Source organism: Protopterus annectens, chromosome 15.part0 (assembly GCF_019279795.1).
Source record: "Protopterus annectens isolate FY-2018-M chromosome 15.part0, PAN1.0, whole genome shotgun sequence".
NCBI lineage: Eukaryota > Metazoa > Chordata > Ceratodontiformes > Protopteridae > Protopterus > Protopterus annectens.
The window spans coordinates 594226915-594250102 of NC_056749.1; the positions used below are offsets into that span (position 1 = coordinate 594226915).

The 23188-nt window shown below is 40.5% G+C and overlaps 1 protein-coding gene across 1 annotated transcript in view; it reads right to left on the reverse strand.

Moving 5' to 3' along the window:
* The window catches only part of DLG3 (discs large MAGUK scaffold protein 3), a 3698230-nt gene that overhangs the window by 3284696 nt on the left and 390346 nt on the right, over positions 1-23188 (reverse strand). The window contains exon 3 of the mRNA XM_044057417.1: positions 6578-6729. Coding sequence (XP_043913352.1) covers positions 6578-6729 — 152 coding nt within the window. The remainder of the gene's footprint in view (positions 1-6577; positions 6730-23188) is intronic.

A 23188-nucleotide genomic window follows, 5' to 3' on the forward strand; every position in this document is an offset into this window, starting at 1 on the left:
GAACTTTGTCAGCCAGAGTCCCTTTGTGTTGGACTGGACTTCTGAGAAGTAGATACCAGACAGGAGAGGACCCAGGACCGATCCCTGTGGGACTCCACTTGTGACTGGTCGGCAGTCTGACTTGGAGTCAACTACTTTCACACTGTGGGTTCTACTTGTGAGCCAGTTTGCAACCCACCTAATGATATAGGGGTTGATGCCTAGCTTAGTGAGTTTTTCTATGATTTCTGAGTGGGGAATGGTATCAAAGGCCTTGGCCAGATCAAGGTAGGCTGTATGAACCACATTGCCTTCATCCACAGCTCTGGTGACTGACTCAAAGAAGTCAATCAAGTTGAGCAGGCATGGTCTACCCTTCACAAAACCAAACTGTGTGGGATCCAAAGTTTGGAGATTCCCTATATCCTTGTTTATTAGGTCCATGATGATGTGTTCCATAGCTTGCATATCAGACTTGTCAGGCTAACGGGGCAAAAGTTCTCAGGGTCTGTAGTCACTCCTCCATTGTGGAGAGGAATGACTGTAGCAGTGCGCCACTAGGTAGGGACACACAGGTGACATGCCAGTTCACTCTGTAGTTCATGTAGAACACAACCAGGGATATTGCCAGGTCCCATAGAAGCTGTATTCTTGGCCTTGGACAGTGCTGTTTTAACCTGTGCAGTAGTAATACTGGGCGCCTGGCAATCTACTGGTATTGTGATTGGTCCTTTGGGGGGGGGGGGTTAGCAATGAATCTGTTGGTGAGTATATTGGCAATATCTGTTGGCTCGGTATAGGAGGTACCATTGTGCAGTAGCTCAGAGCAAATCTGGGAATTGCTGTGGAGGTTCTTTACATAACTATAGAAGGCCTTGAGATTGTCTTTACTATCTGCTGCAATTCTGTTTTCATAGCTAGCTTTAGAGGATGTGATGAGGGATCTCAACTTTTTGTTGAAGCTGATAAGGGGGTTTTTCCAGTCTTTTTTGTTTTTGTGCCTCTGCCCATTGATTGTGTGGCATGTCTGGCATACCTTTTGACCTTGGCAGGGTGTGAACATGGAACCTGTAGCCCTGTGACACTATATTCAAGACCCATTTGTCCTGGGTGATCATGTGCCAATTTTGTGAAAAAAGTGCTAGTTTTCCCCCTAAGGGGGATGCCAAAAGATAAGTGCTTGGTGCTGGCAGAGGAAAGTCATTGGGACTGTTTCCTCTATGGCTGAGATTTGTCTTCTCAGCTTTTGGAGGTAGAAGCACCCCATTGTTTAGACCTGTATGAGCCTTGGGGCTGGGATTTGCCTCTAGGGCATCTGTATCTGCCTCTTTGTGGCCTGTCTGACTCTGGAAAGGACCAATTCTTTGAAGGCCAGTTCCTGCTAAATCTGGGTGGCTGTACCTGTAAGAAATCCTTAACTGTCTGCATAGATTTCGCTTTGTCTTCCATTTTCTTCAACACCTCTTCTGCTTTTAACACCAAAGTATCATGCTGTGGTGTAGCATCTAATAATTTTGCTTTAACATGATCAGGCAGATTCTGTTCCTTTAACCAAACATGCCTCCTAATGACAGTACCCGTAACAGCGGCCCTGCAGGAGGCCTCCAGAGAGTCAAAACCACATTGCAAAGTATGCTTTCCCACTTGTTCAGCTGCATGCAATAAATCCTGCATTTCTTTGTTTTCTGCACATTCAGAATTTGTCAACATTTTCTGTTTAAGAAGTGACATTAAGTATTGCTGATATTTAAGCATATGAAACTGACAGTTTAAAGCTCTTACAGCCAAGGTAGGAGAAGTATAAATCTTTTTCCCCCATCTGTCCAGTGCCCTTGAATCCCTGTCTGAGGGGATAGGGTTTTTTGCAGTGGAAGCCTTGACCCCTTTGGGACCCTGAGATATAGTTTCTGGGTCTGCAGCAGGGTTTTTATAAAGAAATGTATGGGAATCTGGAACCCTGTAGTACCTGTCTGGCTTCACAGGTGCTGGAGGTAAAGAGTCTGGAGACAGTCCGGACTCTGAAAATACATCATCTACAATGTCTAAAACTGGAGGAATAGCAAGAGGTCTGTGCTGAGGAAGTAAAAAGAAGTTTCTAAGCCTTTTCTTAGATTCTGAGTAGTCTTGGCTCTCCCAGTGGAAGTGCTCCCTCATGGTATGCAGGGTTTCCCCAAAAGAGTAATCCTCCGGAGGAGAGGCTGAAGGGATAGATTCTTCAGCATCAGAATCCTCATAGGGAGGAAGAGAGTATTCATGTTCAGAAGAGGAATCAGAGCAAATGGAAACCTGATCTGAAGATTCATATTCTGTCTCTTGCCTAGGCCTCTTATCAGGAGGGGGATGGGAACCCCTGATCAAAGTAATTAGGTCTTCAGCCATTTTGAGCATCTGTTTTTTAGGCATGGAGGCCTGTCCATGGGATTGCTGTACTTGTTTCTTTGTCTTTAGTGGAGCTTTATTCTTTGCCTTTGAAGCTGAAGTCGGTTTTGCATATAACTGTGTAGGCCTGAAAACACCCTCAGAAGCCGATGCCTGCTCAGCGGCTCCAGACCCATCTGAAGGGATATTTTCTAAGTGTCCAATACCTTGAGTTTCCTGCGGCCTAGTCGGCTTCACGTGGGAGTCGGAAGCGGCCTACGGCTCTGAGGTAGCGGGCATCAGGAGCTGCGAAAGCGCCTCACTGAGAACCGGCGGCTGGCTTAGAAGAAGCCTCATCAGTTTTGGATCTCGGATGCCTGTCCTTTTCCTTGCATCTTTTGTGAAGTGCGGTAGTCGGATGGCTATCCGATGACATCGTGTAATTAAATCTTCGGCCAAAGTAGTGAAATGCAAAATCGTGCAGACGCTTAATAGTACGTTGGTTAAATCTGGCACAAAACTTACAATTAGCGACATCGTGATCAGGGCATAGGCAAGGAATACAATAAGAATGGAAGTCCTTATGAGGTATTTGCTTCCCACAAGAAATACAATTATTAACTTTTTCTGACATCGGTCTGGAGCAAGAAAAACGTTTCCCCAATGGGGTACTTAGCTTTAAATGAAGACTTCGGATCTGAAATTCGAACACGAAAATCTCAGGAGTCGGCCTACCAGCACTTGCGAACTGCTTTTGCTTCGGGCACCACGCAGCAAGAAAGACTGAAGAAAATGGTGTCGGCTGCATCTTTTATACCCCTGGCACACTGATGTCAGGGAAGAGGCAACAGCAGCCGATGCCGGACCAGGACTTTGGAATTCAGGCCGACTGCGGTTAGCCTGCCAGCAGGATAACCCAAGTGTAATGACTGCAACAGTGAAACATGATGAACATCTGAAATACTCTAATCAAACAACAAGGTAAATAATAAATATGTCTGTCTGTTCTGGTACCAGAATGTAAAGTGGCTTTTTTTCTTTTGCTGGGCCTTCATAAAAAGGCCTTCATGATGTTTTTCATGATGTTTTTTGTTAATGCCTATTGGAGGAATAAAGTAACTTCTAGCAGACCTTGCTGCTGAGGGTTTGGAAGCTGAAAACAAAATCTACATACTTTGGACATGAAAGATGACATATTATCTGTCTTGATCAGTTTAATAGGAAATAAAAAAAAAATCACAGAACTTTCTAGATATATTAACTTTTACATATTCAGATTTTGGTATATCTTCTACTTCTGGCTTTTCTGCCATCAGACCTTTCCTCACCAGCCACCCTTCCTTTTATCCCTATGTCTAGCAGAGACAGTCTCAATTGCCATGGGTGCAGCTACCATTGCTACCAGTCCTGCTATCAGTGTGTCACACATGTTTTGGATCTAATGATCCTGTCATCTGCATCAGGATGCAGAGGGACACAAAAATCCCACTTTTGCTGAATCTGTGAAAAAGCTGCAGGCACTTCAGGCTTTCACTTGGCAATTCAGAATTTCATCTATGATGTCACCAAGCCAGACCCTCAGGGAGAGCTGTTCCCCATTAGGTACGGGTGGTGAAAGCAGTGCAGTGACTGGCTAAAATTTACATAGGCCATGAGGATCACATGAAGAGGAGCCCTATAAAGCCAACGGCTGTAGAGCACTTTCTTACCAGCACTACTACAACTGTGGGGAGTATTTTAAAAAAAGATCTGTTTTTAAGCCAGCCAGCCAACCAGCAAGGAGGCCAGCTGGTAATGAGACCAACAAACCAGCCAGGAGGACAGCTTGCCAGCCAGTCAGCTAGCCAGCAACAAGGCCAGTAGGTCAGCCAGCAAAGTGGTCACCAAACCAGCCAGTAAGATGGACAGCTATCAAGGTGGTCAGTAGGTTAGCTAGACAGACAGGAGGCCAGCAATGTGGTAAGCAAGTCAACCACCTCAGAGAGAAGGATGCCAGCCAGCCAACCCGCCCGCCCAGAGGTAGGGAAGCTAGACAACTTACCAGTGTAAGTGCTAAGATTAATGGGAAGCCAGCCAAAGTAAATACAATGGATGTTCTGTTCTGCACTGTAGTGTAAGTACAACTATCATTTTAGTTCTGTAACTTTTAAAGGTGGAACTGTATTCTGTTTCTTTTGTTTTATTTTTTTATTAGTTTTCTTAATGCTGTATTCAGAGGTAAATGGAGTGTGTTCATAGCTTCATCTGTGAATACTAGACTAACTGCCCTGAAGGGCGATTTTAAGCCTAGCCAATAACTCAAGGTTAGAATCAAACCCTGTACCTTGTACCTATGAGGCAAAGACCTTGTGTGGTACACTGCAAATAGATTTTATAGTAGCTATTTCGGGATGATTTACAAAAGCTAGTTTTTAAAGGTGAAAGTGTTTGTGTGTGTGTTTGTGTATTTTGGGGGGGGCTATATTCAGAGGTAAATGTAGTATTCTTTACAGTACCTCTCGACTGTCTCTGCTTCTTTGGAATGTCCATGCTGTCACATGCTTGGCCACACCCAATCTGATGTTTTACATTGGCCACGCTGCCTGTGTCCCATTTTGGCCACTGAAAAGGTGGCAACCCTTGGCTCAGCTGTAGATGTAAATGAAGCTGACCACAAAGCTGTGCTTTAGAAGCTTTACTGGCAGACTTAAAGCCATGTTCCATTTGGGTCTAATAGCAGTTTGTTCTTTATATCTCTAACAGTTTACAGAGTATAAAATTGACACCTATCAAAATAAGCATATAAATGTTCTTCACCTAACAGCAGAAACATGTGTGTCTATCTCGGGACAGATTAGATTTTTATGCCCACATTTATACTTTTAACACCTTATGCTCTCCATTCTTAATAAAGTATTAAAAAACAATGAAAAGCACCAAAATGTAATTTCATCTTGGAAACGCTTGAAATAACTCTAAAACAGTAGCAGAACAACTAAAAAGAACTACAAGGGTAAAGTGGTAAAAAACACCAAGGCCTAGGGAGAGACAATTAAGAAAATGTAAATTGTCAGTTAAAACAGACAGGAAAGGAACGACCTGACCTATAAGCTTTCTGAAATGAAGAAAAAACAGGAGTAAAGCTAAATTGGTTTTAAAATAAAACAGAAATTGTTCTCACAAAAAATAGACTTTTTTAAGTTAAACACAGAACTGCATTCACAGTTCAGAGCTAAAAAACTGTAAGGTATAAGTTTGGGCTGCAAGCGACGCTATACACATTAGAGTCATTTCCAAGTACAAAGTATTAAAAAAAGAAATGCAAATGGATAGCATAAATTCTGTTCACAACATGGTGCAAAGGGTATTTTGCACAGGAGCAGTAGTAAATGCATGTCAAAAGTAAGAGCAATAAGAACAGAATGCTTCATTCTTCAGCAGTCTTCTTTTTTGTAACTTCTTGTTAACAGAGTTAACAGTTCTGTAACATTTACAGTCATGAAAGCACTCCCTAGAAACACACTGATTCTTCACAGCATCACCGTCAAGGAAAGAATGAATGCATCTAAAAATAACTCCTGTTTGAAAGGGCACAGTGTTCACTGAATGAAAAATAGATTTCCGTCCTACCTGGCAGGTAAATCTCTACTACTTGGTTAAATAAGAAAACAAAATACATCTACAAAGGCACCTGCATATTTAAAAATGGAGACAAACTTGCATCAGCCACTTTTTGCTCTGCTGCTGGATAGGACATGAAAAAATATATTTATGAAGATGAAGAAACATCTGCTCTATTCCTGAGCCCTCTACACCACCATCACTTTCTTGTGCTTCAGACACAACAGAACCAGACATACTTCTCAAATGACCCTAATTTGCCTCATTGTTTTGCATTGCGCTCATAAAATATTTAATTTTCAGATAAATCATTGAGGACTACAGTCAGTCAACAGTGCCAGATAGTAGTTTCATAATTCTTATTGCTCAGAAAATGCATGCTGATGGAAAACCTGCTGTTTATTACCTTTTTTAAGTAAGTTACAGTAATATTAAAAAAAATTACTTTGGGCTTTATCCAGACGTCTTGGGCAAGGACATTTAGATGCATGATAGCAGACCAGGAAGAACTGAATGTTAATGTCATAAGCTGTTATTGTGCAACACCAAGTAATATTTCAAACTTTGCATTTAAGTTCTGTGCACTGAGAGAGCTCTTAAGGATATTTTTATATTGTTTTTCATCTCCTTGCTTTTGTACCTCCACTGCACAGTCCTCTTCATCCAATCTAGTTGTAGAATTCCAGTTCACTTCCTCCTGCTGATTCTTTTGGACTTCTTTTTCTTCTTTTTCTGTCTGCTGCTCATCTTTTGTGTAGACAGACAAGAATCCATCATAACATTCCAAAATATCTACAAAAATAAAATAAAATAGAGATTGAATACAAAAAGATGGACTGCTGTATATAAACTATATTATGCAGATGCTTTCCATCTAACCTTTACGCCCACAACAGAAGACTTCCCTCTATTCCTGCATCCTTTAGGCATTTTGCTGCAGAAATTCAGATATAAACGTTATTCAAAGAGATGCCTGCCTGTGCAAGGCTTGGGCAGCTTTGTGACAGTGAGGAGCAGTGCATACACTAATCCAATATCCAAAGTGATCAACACCCAGCACTTCTGTGTAGGTAGAGTGCAGTGAAATGTAACACGTACACAAGTGCAAGGCAGAACTGATAAGAGTGGCCACATTCTACGTTGCTTAAATTTCACAAGATACAAAAATGTTACTCAAAGTAAGATGGGAGATGAGCAGTTTGAATTCAGATCAGGATGCAGCACAACCAACCCAATGCTTGCAGTAAGTCAGACAATTAAGAAGCTTGTTATAAAGAAAGAGTCCATCTAGACATTCCTAGACTTGGGGAAAGCATATGACAAGGTCCCAAGAAAGCTGATTTGGGCAGTATTGCAATGGTTCAAAGTCACAGAGACATGGTAAAATTAGTGTAAGCTATGTACAAGGACCCAATGACTCAAATACGAACAGTGTCTGATTTCACAAAGGGGTTCCCAGTGGGAGTGGGTGTGCATCATGGTTCTGCTCTCAGCCCACCCCTGTTCATACTGGTGATGGACTACATTAGCAAACAGGTCACAGAGGACATATCAATAAAGTTGCTGTACGCAGACGATGTGGCACTACAAGCAGACTCTGAGCAAGAACTTCAGCAAAGGATTGGAGAATGGAATGCAAAACTGAAGGCACATAGGATGAAACTAAGTACAGATAACAGCTGTTATGGCAGCAAATGGGAAAATCAGAAGAAGCTAAGAACTGCGATAAAAGCAGAAAATAGTGGAATAGGTTAACAGCTTAAAATATCTGGGAGGTATGGTTGAGGAGAAGAGAAGTCTGAATGAGGAGGTCAAAGCTACAACAATGGTGTGACCGGTACTATTGTATGTTACAAAAAGCTGGTAAATAAAGTCAGGCCAGTTCAGAAAGCTAGAGGTGATTGACATGAATTGCCTGAGATGGGTGGTAGGATGCACACTATGGAACAGACACAAAAGAAGAAATAAGGACATCAGAGCAGAAGCCAAAGTAGCTCCAACTACAGAGAAGGTTAAAGAAAACAGATTAAGCTGGTTTGGACACGTGCAGAAAAGCAAAAAGCAATCTGGTTATAAAGATTTAGTACAGGGAGGAAGAAGGCAAGAGGAAATTTGGGAATCCAGCAAAGACATGGGTGGACTCTGTTTTAGGAAAAACTGGTGACAGTAAGGCATGACTGTCAAAGAAGGTAGGAAAGTGACACTAAATCGAGAGAGATGGTGACAGTTGGCATGAAAGCCCAACCCCACATACAAAATGGCGAAAAAGGGGGTTGATGAAAATGTTACTCCCCAGACTGCTGCACAGTGAAATAGCCAGGTCTCACTGCCTATCATGCACTCAGGCCCTTGGGTAAATAGAGGGAGTAACACCAATACCTAACGTCAAATTATCTACAGCCCTAACCTGCAGCTCCTAGAGATCCAATCGTATGTAGCAAATCCAACTATTGCTTCACTGCTAGCTACAGATCCTCATCAATATTCCCCCAAAGATCATAGAAATTACCTTAAAAGCACTAAGGGGTTAAATAAAACAAGAATTTTCTTGCTAGGGAGACTTCAGTTACCGACTTGTAGTTAAAATTAGTTTATCATTGCTGTCAGGCTTAATGTTACCACTCCACTATCAAATAAAACTATCTTTAAGGGCTTCTTCGCGGCAAATTTACTTCATGTTGTAAAAGTTCTATGCAAAATTTCCATCAATTCCCTGCAAATGGGCCTGTCTGAGAGGACTGTTACATTCATTTCAAATTTTTACCAGCATCTAAACAACTGCACTAAAACGTTTTGTTATTCATCTGCCATAAATATAATGGTGAACTCAGGAATATTAATAAATAGTAAAAAGTTGTAAGAAATCCTCATCTTCTTACCTCAAAAACCTACTGAAATATGCCAGCAAGGAACTTTAAGAGTACTATTAGAAATTGTAAAACAGAGTATGAACTTACGGTCACTCTACATACAAAAGGAAAAGTACAGCTGTTTAAGCAAGCTTACCATAATACGTAGCCTAAGCTATTGGGGTTACATTCTGCACAGATATGACCAACCAGCCAGCTTTTAAAAGCTTAAGGGCACCTTTTACATAATGTACCTGCCAGAAACTCGAGCAGAGCTCCATATAAAAGGCAGTGAGAGCACCAAAAGGTTAAGTTTTTTCTTGTCCCAAGAAGGGAGGCAATAACCCTGAAAGAAAAAAAATGTAAAACAAGAGTAACTATATACGTAAGAGAATACATACCCACACTCTTGCAATACAGCATCCAAAGAGGGGGATGGAGGGAAGGGAGGCTACTTCAACACTGACTTATTAGAACATCAAGGGAGGCTACTTCAACACTGACTTATTAGAACATCTAGCATTGGTTCTAGCAAAGTCTGCTCTGGTCCTGGAAAATGAATCCAGTGCTTTGTAAAAGTACGTACAGAGGACAGAGTTTCAGCCTCTATAACATCTTTAGAATTAATTACTTTCCAGAAAGCCACAGAAGAAACCCTGGTGGAAATGGGGCCTAACCCTGCCGAGAAGTCACTTTTAATGGTGAAAACAGCAAAAATAAAAAGCATGAGACAACCATCTTGAAACTGTCTGGTTTAATACTGGTTGTTCTTTTACCTTTACAAGAGAAAAAACAGCTGAGTTTGTCTAGGTAGTAACTGATCTGCCTGTGGACATCCACTGTGTAAATAATTCTTTCTCCCTTGTTTTTGTGATCAGAAAAAAAGATAGGGAAAATAATTGACTGCGTCAAGATAAACTCTAAGACTCTTTAGGCATACAGTAAGGACTAGTTTTCAAAGAACCACTGTCCTTGTGAAAAAAATGAGGAAGGATTGATTCCGCGTAAGTGCTTGTGATCACGTACTCTCCTAGCAAAAGGCAGAGCAGTGAGCAAAGCAGCTTTTCATGTTAAGAACCTCAAATCAGCCAGATGTGCTGGATCAAATGGAAAATGTAGATATCCCCCAGGAGGGTCCTTTCACAGACAAATAACTGGTGCCAAAGTTATGCTTTAAAACTCGGTGCAAACCAAATGCATAATTATACCCCTTGGGAAGATGACCACCCCTTTAAATTACAAAATTGATAATAGACCCAGTGATAAGGGACTTGGGAACTCAGGTTGACAGTAGCCTGAATTTTGATCACCATATGTCCATGGTAGTGAGAAAATCATTCTACCTGGTGCAACTTATAAGTAAGGGCATAGTATCCAGGTCTAAGGAAATCACAGTCCCACTATACTCAGCCCTCATTAGGTCAATAATTGAGTGCAATGCACCCTTCAGCATATACCTGCCTGGTTGGGTATATGCATCCTACAACATATACCTGACCAGGTATTTGCAGCAGCTTGAACAGCCACAGAGGTTCCTCACTAAAAGAATGAAGGGTGTAAAGAATATATCCTATACGGACCACCTCAAAGTCCTGTGCCTGTACTCGGTCTCCTACAAACTACTGAGGTGCTACCTATGCCTAATCTACAAGGCATTCTCTGATCCAGCCCTGTTGAATTTGCTAAACATTCACAAAACAAAAAGCATTAGAATTATCTGAGCTAAAGAAGTAAACCTTGTCTGTGACATAAACAAATCATGCTGGAAGGACAGGTATATGTCTCAGATATTACCCCTTCTCTGGAACAAACTCCCCATTCATGTGAAACAAAATCTTGCCTAAGACTATTCAAACACAGTTTGACCAATGGATGGGAAAATGCAAAATGCCCCTGGCTCATTGCCTGTGGCCATTATGGACAGGGAATGTTTGTAGATGCCCTAAAGCATAAGCATATACCAAAGTCATTCTAGTCAGTGAGAATTGATAATTGAGAAAATCGGGACATGAATGGCTAGGCTTAAAAAGGCTATAGCGCTGTTAGCCTAGTAGCCTTGTATGATCCTATGAAAAATGTTAGCTTCTCAAGTACAAAATTTAGTTCCCAAGGAGGAGCCACCTTTTTTCCAGGTGGAATGATATGTAAAACCCCTTCTAAAACCGTTTCACAGGAACTGGGATAAAGGGGGAAATTCAAGGGCAGACAAACTGAAAATGGCCAACAGATGAATCTTGATAGAAGAGTAAGAAAGGCCAGTGGACAATACTCCAAATAATCAAGAACCAGAGGTAGCTGGGCCTTAAAAGGGTAGTAGTTTTTTAGCTTCTTTCTGTACCTGCTGCATCTCCTCAGAAAAAGGGTGCCTAAAAGGTATTAAATATCTAGCATCCAGGCATTCAACTGAAGAGTATTCAGGTTGGGGTATATTCAACAGCCCAGTCTTGTGTCAGCAAACCCAGTCTGTGAATAAGCTTGTGGTAACTGTCCTTGGCCAGTTTCAAAAGAAAGAAGAATGGTCCAAAGGGGATTCACCACTATTACCTTTGGGGAGTCCTTCTGGATCTTTAGAAGTACCATGGAAATTAATGGAAAGGGTGGAAAAGCATAGATAAACTTTCCTGTCCATGGGAATGAGAAAGAATCTGTTTCAGGGCTATTTGGAAGTAAACACGGAGCAGAATTTCTTTAACTGTCTGTTTGAAGAGAAGGTAAACAGATTTACTTGAGGTGCCCCCACAGCTGTAGCAATTCCTGGAAACCCCCCCAGGTGCAGTTTATATTTGTGAGGGTCTGTCCTAGTCCTGCTCTTTGCCTTCAGAATCAAATTGAGCAGGGTTGTTACACCCTCAGGCTACCATAGCAAGTCTGAAAAGGGAGTAGGATGTGGTACTCTTGTTTGTTTATGTACCTCATCACTGTGAGGTTGATTGTCTGGATTTGCAGAGGTCCTGGAGATCATAGATTATTTAGGGTTTTCAAAGCATTTATGACTGCCAACATCTCTGATATTTATATGCTTTTGAAACCACTCCCCAGGCCAAGTTTGAAGCATCTATCATGACAGATTGGACAGGAGGCAGGATGTAGAATGGGAAACATGGATTCTGAGAGAATTGATCTACCCACTATAGAGCTTCCTTCTTTGCAAACCCCAGTTTGGGTATCTGGAAAGATAAAGGGTGTACAGGCCGAGTCCAGAGTAAGTCAAGGTGCCACTGATTTTTTTCACATGTGAAGTCTGTCAAAGGGAATCATAAGAATCATAAAAGCTCTGTATCACAAAATTCTGATATTCTCCTTGGCAGATACCAGAGTTTGATTGAGAAAACTTGGGAATATTTTTGGTACATCTCTACTTCATTTGGAGGAAGAAAATCTCTTACCAGGACATTATATATAATACACCAGGAAAATTATTCTGTGGGAAGAGATAACAGATTTCTGTGAGTTAACCTGAAACCCCAGAATGAGTAGGAGACTTTGAACCCCTGCCAAGGACTATGGACAACTGGAAGAAAGAGCTTGTAAATATAAGGCCATCATCAAAACATGGGATGTGAATGCCTTGAAGTATGTATTAAGCAATTACTGCAGCCAGACACCTGGAGCAGTAGATAGTCTGAAGGGTAAAAGAGAACTGGTAGTGCAAGCTAGATACAGAAAATTTTAGAAGACATCTGAAATCTTTGCTAATAGGAATGTGATAGTAGGCATCTTTTAAGTCTAGCTTTACCATGAAAGCTAGCAAAGTGATAACAGGTAGCATGTTCTGAAGGGATAGCATTTTGAAATTTGGTATCTTGATAAAAAGCTGAGAAAGAAAAAGTCTAGTACAGGCCTGCAAGTACTTTCTTTGTTCGACACCAGAAAAATCCTTGAATAAAAACCCTTTGCCCACATGGCAGAGAGGCACTGGTTCTATGCTCAACTGAAATAGCATTTGTTCCAGAAAAGGAGAAGCAGGGGTATCTGGTTTACAGGACAAGAAGGAATCCCCAGGAAAGGAAACTAGGACTCCCACTTCCAAGTATACCCCTGCTGAATGACTTTCAGAACCCATTGGTATGAAATGATCTGGTGCCACAGAGGAAGATGTAAACCGAGAGAGAGTAAGAGATTGCCCGGGGGGGGGGGGGGGGTGAAGAGGAAAAATGTCACTCTGACATTTTTGACTGCCCCTGACTTTGACAGATTTTCCCTTTCTTTTTGAGGCCTCCTTACCATTGCTTTTTTAAAAATTCCTTTTTGTTAGCACCTTGGTATTTAAGTTGTCTTTTTTTGAAAAAGGGAGGTGAGGTGGAAGGAAAATTTTTATTTGCCTTAAAAAGGAAGGTTGAAAGACTTAGGTCACCATGGAATCAACTTTCTTCCCTTATCAAGTCTCTTAAGAAGCTCAGCTACAGAAAGGCCAACAGAACTTCCTTGTCCAGGGAGAGTTTAAAATCTGTCTTAATATCTTCAGGAAGACTTTGAGAATGTAACTACGCAAGTCTTCTCATGAATGACCAGAAGGAGCAGCACTGGAAACAGTACCAGCAACATCAAGAAAACACTTTAGGACATGTTTAATTACATGAGAAGCAAAAGAAATAGAGACATTCAATAGAGACGTGAGCCTGGCTGTTTATCAATCTGAATGTTAAAGTGGTAGAAGAATACATTTTCTTTCCAAATTTGTCAAAGACTTTCTCCATCTTTATCAAAGGAAATGCAATAGGCATTATCACTATGTCTAGCAGAAGCAGGTTTAGATAAGAAAATTACTGCATGGCTGCTTTAGGGTTACATAAGAATTTTTGAATCGGAGGTACCTTGAATAATGTATCAGACTTCCTAGAGACAGGACAGAATATCAGGTAAACTGCAAGCTGGAAGGAAAACATCCTGGAGAGCAGATAAAACAGGAAGAACAGCTGCAAGTTGTGGCATATCTAACTGTTGTAAATCATACTTTTTTACTAGGAAATAAGAATTTCATTCTGTTTCCAATGAAGAAAAAAAGAACTCTTTCATTTTAGTAACATTTTGGAAAAAGATGAGTCTTCTGGAGGGAAGTCAAACATTTTCCTCAGATTCAGACTCTTCCTAAAGCAGAACATTATCTTGTCAGTCCCTGCTCTTATGACTGGAAATTAGAGTCAGAAAAAGTAGGTACTCTCTTTTCATCATTTTTGAAGAGGAATAAAGCAAAGTAAAAACATTAATTACTTCCCTAGCAAATCGCCCCTATCCATGGGAAAGAGGAAAAACCAACTTTTTTTACTTTTTGCTTTATTTTCCTAGTGGACTGCCTGGCCCAAGGCCAGCACAGTCTCCCAGAGCTGAGGCTCCCTTTCCCAGTTATGTGGTAGATCTTCACCTGCCTCTTCCCCCAAGACCAACAAGACTGGTTTTCCCTTGCTTACAGAGGACATTCCTACAGCCACAGAGGACATGTCTAACTCCTGGTACTTAGTGGTTGTATGTGCTACATCAGACAAGCTTTGAGAAAATGATAAGTTACTGAGGAATCATGTCTGGCCATAGCAGAGTTACCCATAGGCAGTGGAGGCAAAAACAAAATGTGCCAGTTCGACACCCAAAGACTCCCTGATAACTTTCTTCTTCCTGTTGAGGGGGGGAGTGAGGAGATTGGTAACTGTTCTATGGTTACAGCTAAGTAAGAAACCTCAATGATGGGCAGCAGAGCCTGAAAGAGTCTGTAAACATACTTGATGTAAAAAGTTGATTTAAGGTAATAAAACGCACTGACAGACCCATACAAATATCAAGTACTGCCCCAACACACAAAAAACAGTAAAATCCTATAAAAATATGTCAAAAACGAAAAGAAATTTACAATCTTTCTTACAAAAAAACAATGAGAAGTAATGACAACCCCTATAAAATTACTTTTTTTGTCAGAAAAAATATCATTTTCCTTAGAAAATAAAATAGTGGGAAGGTTTTTCCCCACCAGAGAACTTATCTGCCTAGCCTTGAAGGATCGCTAGCTGACCATCAGTATCATAAAGTCCACAGAAAGAGCACACTTCAGTTGCAGGAAAGCTCTGAAGCTTCTGGAGTTCTAATTCCCTTTTATACAGATCTCTGTTAAAACTCCTGGCAGTTAAAATGCATGGGAGGTGCCCTTGTGCTTTGAAAAGCTGGTTAGTTGATCACATCTTTGGCAGGGTACAACCCCAAAAGCTTATACTACTACGACAATGATCTGATGTTGAACATCTACAAATCCTTCTTCAGTTATGTCAAGAAATTAAGGAATAGTGTTCAACTGTGCACAGAGTTCATCCATATCATCACACATTGCAATCCTAAGGGTATAGCCAATATATTGGCAGACAAATTTAGTGCTAACTTTACCCCACCTACCAACAGTGGTACACCCACTACCTCTGAAAACTGAGTTTTCTCTGTAATCATCTAGGAATAAGTCTTAGAATGTCTGTCAAGGGTAAAAATAATGTTTCTGTGGGACCAGATAACATACAAAGCTGCATTCCCTTCAGTTCCACGTTTTCACCATCCAAGCCTCTACTTACATTTTTAAACTTCAGGATATCACAGGGTTTGAATCTGATACCTGGAGATCAGCTACTGCAACTCCTTTACACAAGGACTGCCCTTCTACAGGTCCAGGTAATTAAAGACCCATCAACATGACTGGCCTTAAATACAAAGCCAAATAACTAATCAGCAAAATGCACTTAGGCACACAGGGGCAACTCAAATTATGTAGATCCCACACAGTTTGATTTTGTGAAGGGCAGGTCTTTTCTTCTGAACCTAGTAATTTTTTTCTGAAAAGATCAGAGTTGCTGTGTAAGTGGTCACTGTGCATGCTGCTTATCATGACGTGACCAAAGCTTTTGACACTATACCCCATGCTGGTATTATTGAAAAGTTAGACAGACTTACTGTAAACCCCTACATTGTTCACTAAATTGCAAACTGACCATTCAACAGATACCAAGTAATGAAAATCGCTGGTACCTTTTCTTAATGTAAAACTGTAACTACTGGAGTTCTTCAGGGATTACTTCTAAGACCTCTCCTGTTTGGCAATTCTTTTGTAGACAGTGAAGCCCATATTCCTGAAGTGTGGTTGACCAAGTTTGTTGATGACTGCAAGCTAGGTGCTGCTATCTTCTCATCCATGGAAACTGAAATGGTCTAAAAAAATGCATGCTCATACCACCTGTACTAAAAAAAGTCACAAGCTAAATTCAAAAAATGGCAGTACAGTAGCATTCAGCAAAAATGCTGTTCCCACCTCATATTTTATAAGTGAGACTCCACTTCAAAGATAGAGTTATAAGAGACCTGGGTATTTATGAGAACAATTCACTGTCATTTGATCATCATTTTCCCACCATTACAAGGAAATTCCTCTATCTGTCCCAGTTAACTTCCAATGGAATATCCTCAAGAAGTCATCTTATCACGGTACTCTTTCCTGATCAGACTCCTCACCTAATACAATGCCCCTTTAGGTCTGAGAGTCAGATCAATCAGTTCTGATCCATTTATTACAACATACAGTAGCATCACACTGCTGTCATTGTTTCTTGCACAAATATGAGTTACTAGATTATGTTCTCAGCACATAAGGTTAATCTGTGGTTGCACCAAAAGAGTCAAACAATGCCTTTTGAAGTAGCTAAAAAAACACATTTATTACAGTACTGATGAAACAGACCCCGTCAGAATGAGCTATACACTCAACACAGACTTCAAAGAAGCCACATACTGCAAGAGGGAGTAAAACAGAAGATTGATACATAAATGTTCAGTACTGAAATGTGCAAATTTGTTGACTAAATGTATATACTGAAACTGTAGTATCTTAGACAATTCCCTTATTTTGAGGTACACTGATCTTATTAATTATATATAACAATGGGGTGGAGGGGACAGAGCATCACACTCAAAAAATACTTTAATAGTTAATGGAATAATGGAAGAAACCAAAACTTAACTCACACAGCAGTCTTTACATTTTCCAGTGCTGAACACTTTGTTTTGTCATGCAACCCTCTTATAAGTATCTATTAGTACTCCAAATTCCGTGAAATAACCAGATTGACACATAAAATATGTTCAAGTGTGATCAGTGCATTAAAGTCTATATTCTTGATACAGGGAGCACTTGATAACATTACATATGACAACAGCCGGATCATAGCCAAAGGCTGACCTAGGCAGAGTAATGGGTCAGACCCCACCCCACAGCTATTCACTGGCCCATTACTTGGGTATCTTTCCCCAATTACAGTAAACGGTGTTCAAATCGGTCAATGTGGATTCCATTTTCTTCTTCTTTACTTCTCTAATGATTACATATATTTGGATTTAATTTAAAACTTATTTCAAATTTTACAGCAGAAACATTGACAGCAATTTGCTAAACAAAACAATACAGTCTTACAATGAAAACAGACTAAGCATGAGCAACTGTAAACTTCTCTGCCCTTGATATTTACATTCATTGAAACTGTATTGAAATCTGCATTAATTCAAAATGCAGATGGCCAGTGGCAGATTAAATGTACCTTTGGGCCGTTTTCAAACCATGGGCATGCTACACACATTTTTCAGACCATGCATAAATGCATGTGTTCTTTAATCTTCCTGACTGCATTAAATTATATTCCTTGTTTAATACAACAAACCTACCTCTCAAGTGTACCTCATTATGAGGAATGTTCCTCATTTTGGGTCTTAAAGCGTCCATGTTTCTCACAGTTCTGCAATGAAACAGCTTGTCACACATTCAGTGATAAGAAATTTTTAAACTGATATCTGTGGTAAATAGTACTTGATCATATTAATTCATCAAAAGAACTTTTATAAACCTAAAATACCACATTTTAGCAATCCGGCAAGCTTCCTATCTGAAGTTGTTAGTAAGCTGTTGGCAAGTGTTCCACATTTTGCCCATCTGTTCCACATTATGAGAAGCAGTGTTCCTCATTTTGGATATGGGAGGTTAAGAGCTACGACAACACTTGTTCAAAACTACAAATTTAAAACACAGTCTAACGTTTTCCAGTAAGCAGTGAAACAAAATGTATGATTCAGTAATGACAAAATACAAATATAAGCACACATAGATATTTACAATACAACAGTTTCCATCAATATGTGTAAATTGCATAATCTTTTATTAAATACAAACACATTTCCTTTTAGATTTAAATATCCAAGCATGATCCTTTACAGTTATTTCAGACATTAAACTACCCTTTTAAAATATACAGCATATTTAGATTTTCAAAACCCCATTTGCATAAAAACATTCTGTAGTACATTTTGAATGTAATATTAATAACATTTTACCTTAGAGTGCATACACTTTCCATCATATATTTGAAAGAAGACGTTCATTTTAAGTAAGCACCATATTTCATTGCAGAAAAGCATTTTGAACAGATCTGGAAATTAACAGAAGCTTTACATATTGTTTATAAAAAATACACTTCTATAGCATGGATTCCATTTCTTTTTGTAATTAGTTATATTTACCTTGCCAAATACATTTAAATGCTACTAAACGTTAACTTTCTGTTTTTTCATTAACTCCATATTTGCTTTACCACTTGCAACTACAACAATCAACTATTGCTATACAAGTCAGCTTCACAGAGGCTATGCATACCACTGCAGTGATCAAATCAGGAATGTTTAATTACTCTCATTATATGGGATTCATAAATGTTCTGCAGCAGTGAACTAGAGTGGACAAAAGAAAATGCTATGTATATTTTATATAACTGACTGAATGATCAAATGCAATGCATAACCACAAAAAAATAAAAGCAACCACCACCACATAACCACAATACGTAAAGTAAACAACATTGTAAATCTCATACCACATTATGAGTATAACACTGAGCAATGATGTGTTACGTTGTGCTGAGCTTAACTCAATTAAAGCAGCAAACATGCAGAGATGGATCAAATACAAAAATGTGATGATTTTTCCCTGAACATAAAGTAGCAAACACTGATACATTGAAACATTGATACATTAGGGGGAATGCACCCAACACCCTCTAGACACACAGGCAAACAGACAGACGGATGTGCATGCTGTGCACACACACACACACACACACACACACACACACACACACACACACACACACACACACAGACACACACACACACACACACACACACACACACACACACACACACACACACACACACACACACACACAAACATACACACACACACACAGACAAACACAAATATACACACACACACCCACACACACACACACCCACACACACACACACACACACACACACACACACACACACACACACACACACACACACACACACACACACACACACACTTCAAAAGGAGTAAAGCAGTAGCAGCACAAGTACCTACTGAATAGTCCAGTCATGTCATGATTATGGTAGCAAAGTTAATTCCCTACATGGAGATAGTTCCTGGTAGAACACATACATTTGAGAATCCAAATTTTCTGAACTTCGCTCTCCTCTCTCCTGGTTTCACAGTTATTCAGGCAATCATGATTCCTCCCCGCTCTGTAGCAAGGTGCAAGGGAGTTGTAGGGTTCACAGGAAACGTTACTAAAGCACACACACAGTAGGCTCATCCAATAGACAGTCTGAGCCCAGTCACCCATCATTATTTAGGAGAAAGTATGCACCACCTCTGCCCTTGTGCTTTAAGTAAGTGTTAGGGACATCCAGTCTTCTGTGAGTATTTTAGCCTGCATAGTGACTCATCTGAAGACAGGTGCCTCACTGTCCTAGTTTATAAGCAATAGCCTTATACTCTGTAAATCCTCCTCAACGGACAACCTGCTGGTCAGCTTTTACTCTCTACTTCCTAACAGACCCTGACATTTACTCATACTGCTCTTACTCAAGTTTCTTTCTCCTACATTTTCCTCAATCTCATTACTTCACGTTCCCATTATTTACATTCTCCTGCCTTTCTTTAGTGAAACTGCATGCCTTCAAGACGTCATCCTTGGTCTCCCCTTACTTTCTTATTTCTCCTTGCCTGAGACAGTTATTAAACCACTTTCAGTTCTGAACTAGTATTTTGTGCACAGTCAGCTTTGACGCAATGCACTCAACTGTCTCTTTAGTGTGTTTTTACTTTGCTAAAAAAAGTGCCCCTGCAAGCAAATAGATATGTATGCAGCAGAGACGTCTGCAGTTTGATCACCAGTCTGTGGGCTATATCTTTATGTAAATAAAAATATTATGGCAGCCTAAAACAAATAACTTTGTTCACTATAAGAGTTCCATTTTCTAGACCACAGCAGTCCCATTGGTACTTTGACCTTTAACTGTGGTCAATTCATTATTTTTAGCAGTCCTCTGTCTCCCTTCCTTAAGTTTAGTTCTCTTCTTGTGTAGTCACAGAGTTCTGAGCCAGTAATTTTCCACAGCTGCACTAATGCATTCCGGTTTACTTTTTCTCATTGTTTTGTTGATCTGTGGGGATTGGGGTGGCCTTTGGACTTTGCATTTCAAAGTCCATAGAAACATCCTTACATTATACAGTTGTTCAACAGACAAGTGCAAGTTTTACTGTTATTACCAGTAGTTAGGACAAAGTGATACAGGACTAACTCTCTTGCTAAAACTGTGTCCTAGAGCAACAAAATCAAGACATTCATCTACTAGCTCAGAGGCCTTTTAAACTGCATTATTCCTTTTACTTATCTCTCTCAGCTGATTTGTGGCTGCTTTTCTTCTTTTTCTCATTGTCAAGTTTTCAACTCACTTTGTTCACCCTCACCAACGCTTGGGGTCACTCTGTTCCTCTTCTCTGCCACCATTTCCCACACGCCCCCTCATACTCTACATTTATACTTCCATAGCACCATCCACATATTCCTCAAAACAATACCATCAGTTCCTTCCGGAAGAAAACGTTCAATAGAATTGCTCCCAATAGTAGCACCCACTTTTGTTTACCACCTAAGACATTCTCTCAGTGTCTTAATCCTTGCCCTCTATAACTATCAGCTTACATCTCTATAACTGACCCAGCACCCTCCTAATGTTTTCTAATCCTTATTTACAACAAAGCTAAAACCCAAGTTAAATACGATGCTCCTAACTCTACTAGCCTTCATCACCAATTATCAAATCCACCTCCTTCAAATACTTCAACCAATCCTCACAAAGAATATCAACATCTACCCAGTCTATCTTTCTCTGTAACACCCTACCTCTACAAACAAACCATATCTGATTTATTTATAAATATCTTAAAACTAAGTATCCAAATTTATGATCAGATACCAAACCAGGACCAAAATATAACTGGTCACACTCTTCCCTCTGCAAAATATCAACTCAAAAATTAGCAGAGCTATGCACCCCAACCCAGGTACCACTGTTCATAAAACCATCACTTCCAACCTCAAAATAAGCCAGTCACCTAATACATCTCATGAAAAAACAGAACCCAAACTCACCTTACTAAATATGAGCCTAAGAAGTATGTCAATAAATACCATAACATGCATGCCTACATTGCCACATACACTCCTGATGTAGTCATAGCTACTAAAACCTGGTTAAAAAAAAGAAATACGGAATAATGAAATCACCCCTCCTGGATACAGTATACTCAGGCATGACAGACAAAACAAGCATGCAGGTGATGTAACAATCATCTATAAAAATTCCCCATCACCTTACTTCCACATGAAATACTCACCTTTAATAATAATAAACTTCTAATACTCCTAAAAACCAAACTATATAAAAAAACAAAAAGTGGAACAGACTCTCCACAACAAAGGGTCAGGTCCCGGTGTTTTCTCCTGTCTACCTGATGAATCTGGGCATCTTGGGACAATGCAGCAACTGCCTCATGTACACAGACAACCCTCTCCTCCTACCACCCAACACTACAACCTGTGAAAGATGCACGTATATAGCCAAACTGGAAGCAAAGCTCTCTTCACCCAAGACTGGACTAAACAGTCAAGAGGAGAAGGTAAACACTTGCACCATACCACACTCATCACATAGTCCCTCAAAACCTACACCACCAAAACACATGCACAGAAACACAAAACACACACCTACATTCGCAGCGGCTCTCAATAAAAATATACCCAAGCAACAGGGATGTCTAATGCAGAAATGCGTGCAGCCTCCGCCCCCCAACACAACCCAAATGACACATAGCCCATAAACTCAGTGTGCCACTCAACCACAGCCCATAAGGCATAACAGCATACCTAATGCTGTAGTCATAGGTGATTCTATAGTCAGGCACACTGATGTTCCACTCACCATGCTAAACAAGGCGAAAGTTCCTGTCAGCTGCCTGTCAGGTGCCAGGATCCGCCGCATAAAGCACGCACTCAGGTCACTCCACAACAAGCACAAATATGACTCTGTCATTGTCCATGTTGGTGTGAAAGACCTGAGACATACCTCCCTGGGCTACATGAAAAGAGACATGGAGGAGCTGTCCAATCTTGTAGCCCAGGCAGGTATGACCCTAGCCCTGAGTAGCATCCTGCCATCACCCAGAATGATACCACAGTACAAGGACAAAATGATTGACTTCAACAATTGGCTAACCTTCTGGTGTCATTCTAAAGGGATCCAGTATCTGTCTGCCTGGGATGACATGATCAACAAACCACGATGCTTTGCCAGAGATGGCCTGCACCTGTCGCCTTTGGGATTCCGGATACTGGCTAAGGCTCTTGCCACCCCTATAGTGCCTTTTTTAGGCAAGGTTCAAGTGACAAATTCACCACAGTAACAGGTACAAGCAAGCAAAATCTGAGGGTAATGCAACTTAATGCTAGAAGTCTAAACCTGAAAATGCACTAACTCGAGGCACTCCTTAAAATGGAGAACATCAACATCTGTGCAGTGACAGAGACCTGGTTCAAGGCTCCAGAGAGCACCCCTGCATTACCAGGCCATAATTCATACCACACGTTTCGGCCACCTAACCTGGACCGAAACACTAAAGGTGGAGGCGTGTCCATATTCATTATGGATATCCACACCTCTAGGCTAGATGCTCAGCATAATTCATCCGAGATTATCCAAGTGCAAGACCGCAATCCAAATTGTAGCTTGCTACAGATCCCCCACCATGCCCCAGGATTCCCACTCCTCATTTCTTGATACACTGGAAAATATTAGGGTACAACCTAACAACCTAATAATGGGCGATTACAACTACCCCACCATTAACTGGGAAAACTACTCATGTACCAACTCTTGTGCTCAATGTTTTCTGGAATTCATAAATGCCAATGCCTTGGATCAACTTATCCACACCCCCACCAGGGGAGCAATATCCTACACCTGGTCATTATCAACATGGGCAACCGGTGTTCCACACCAGAGGTCAATTC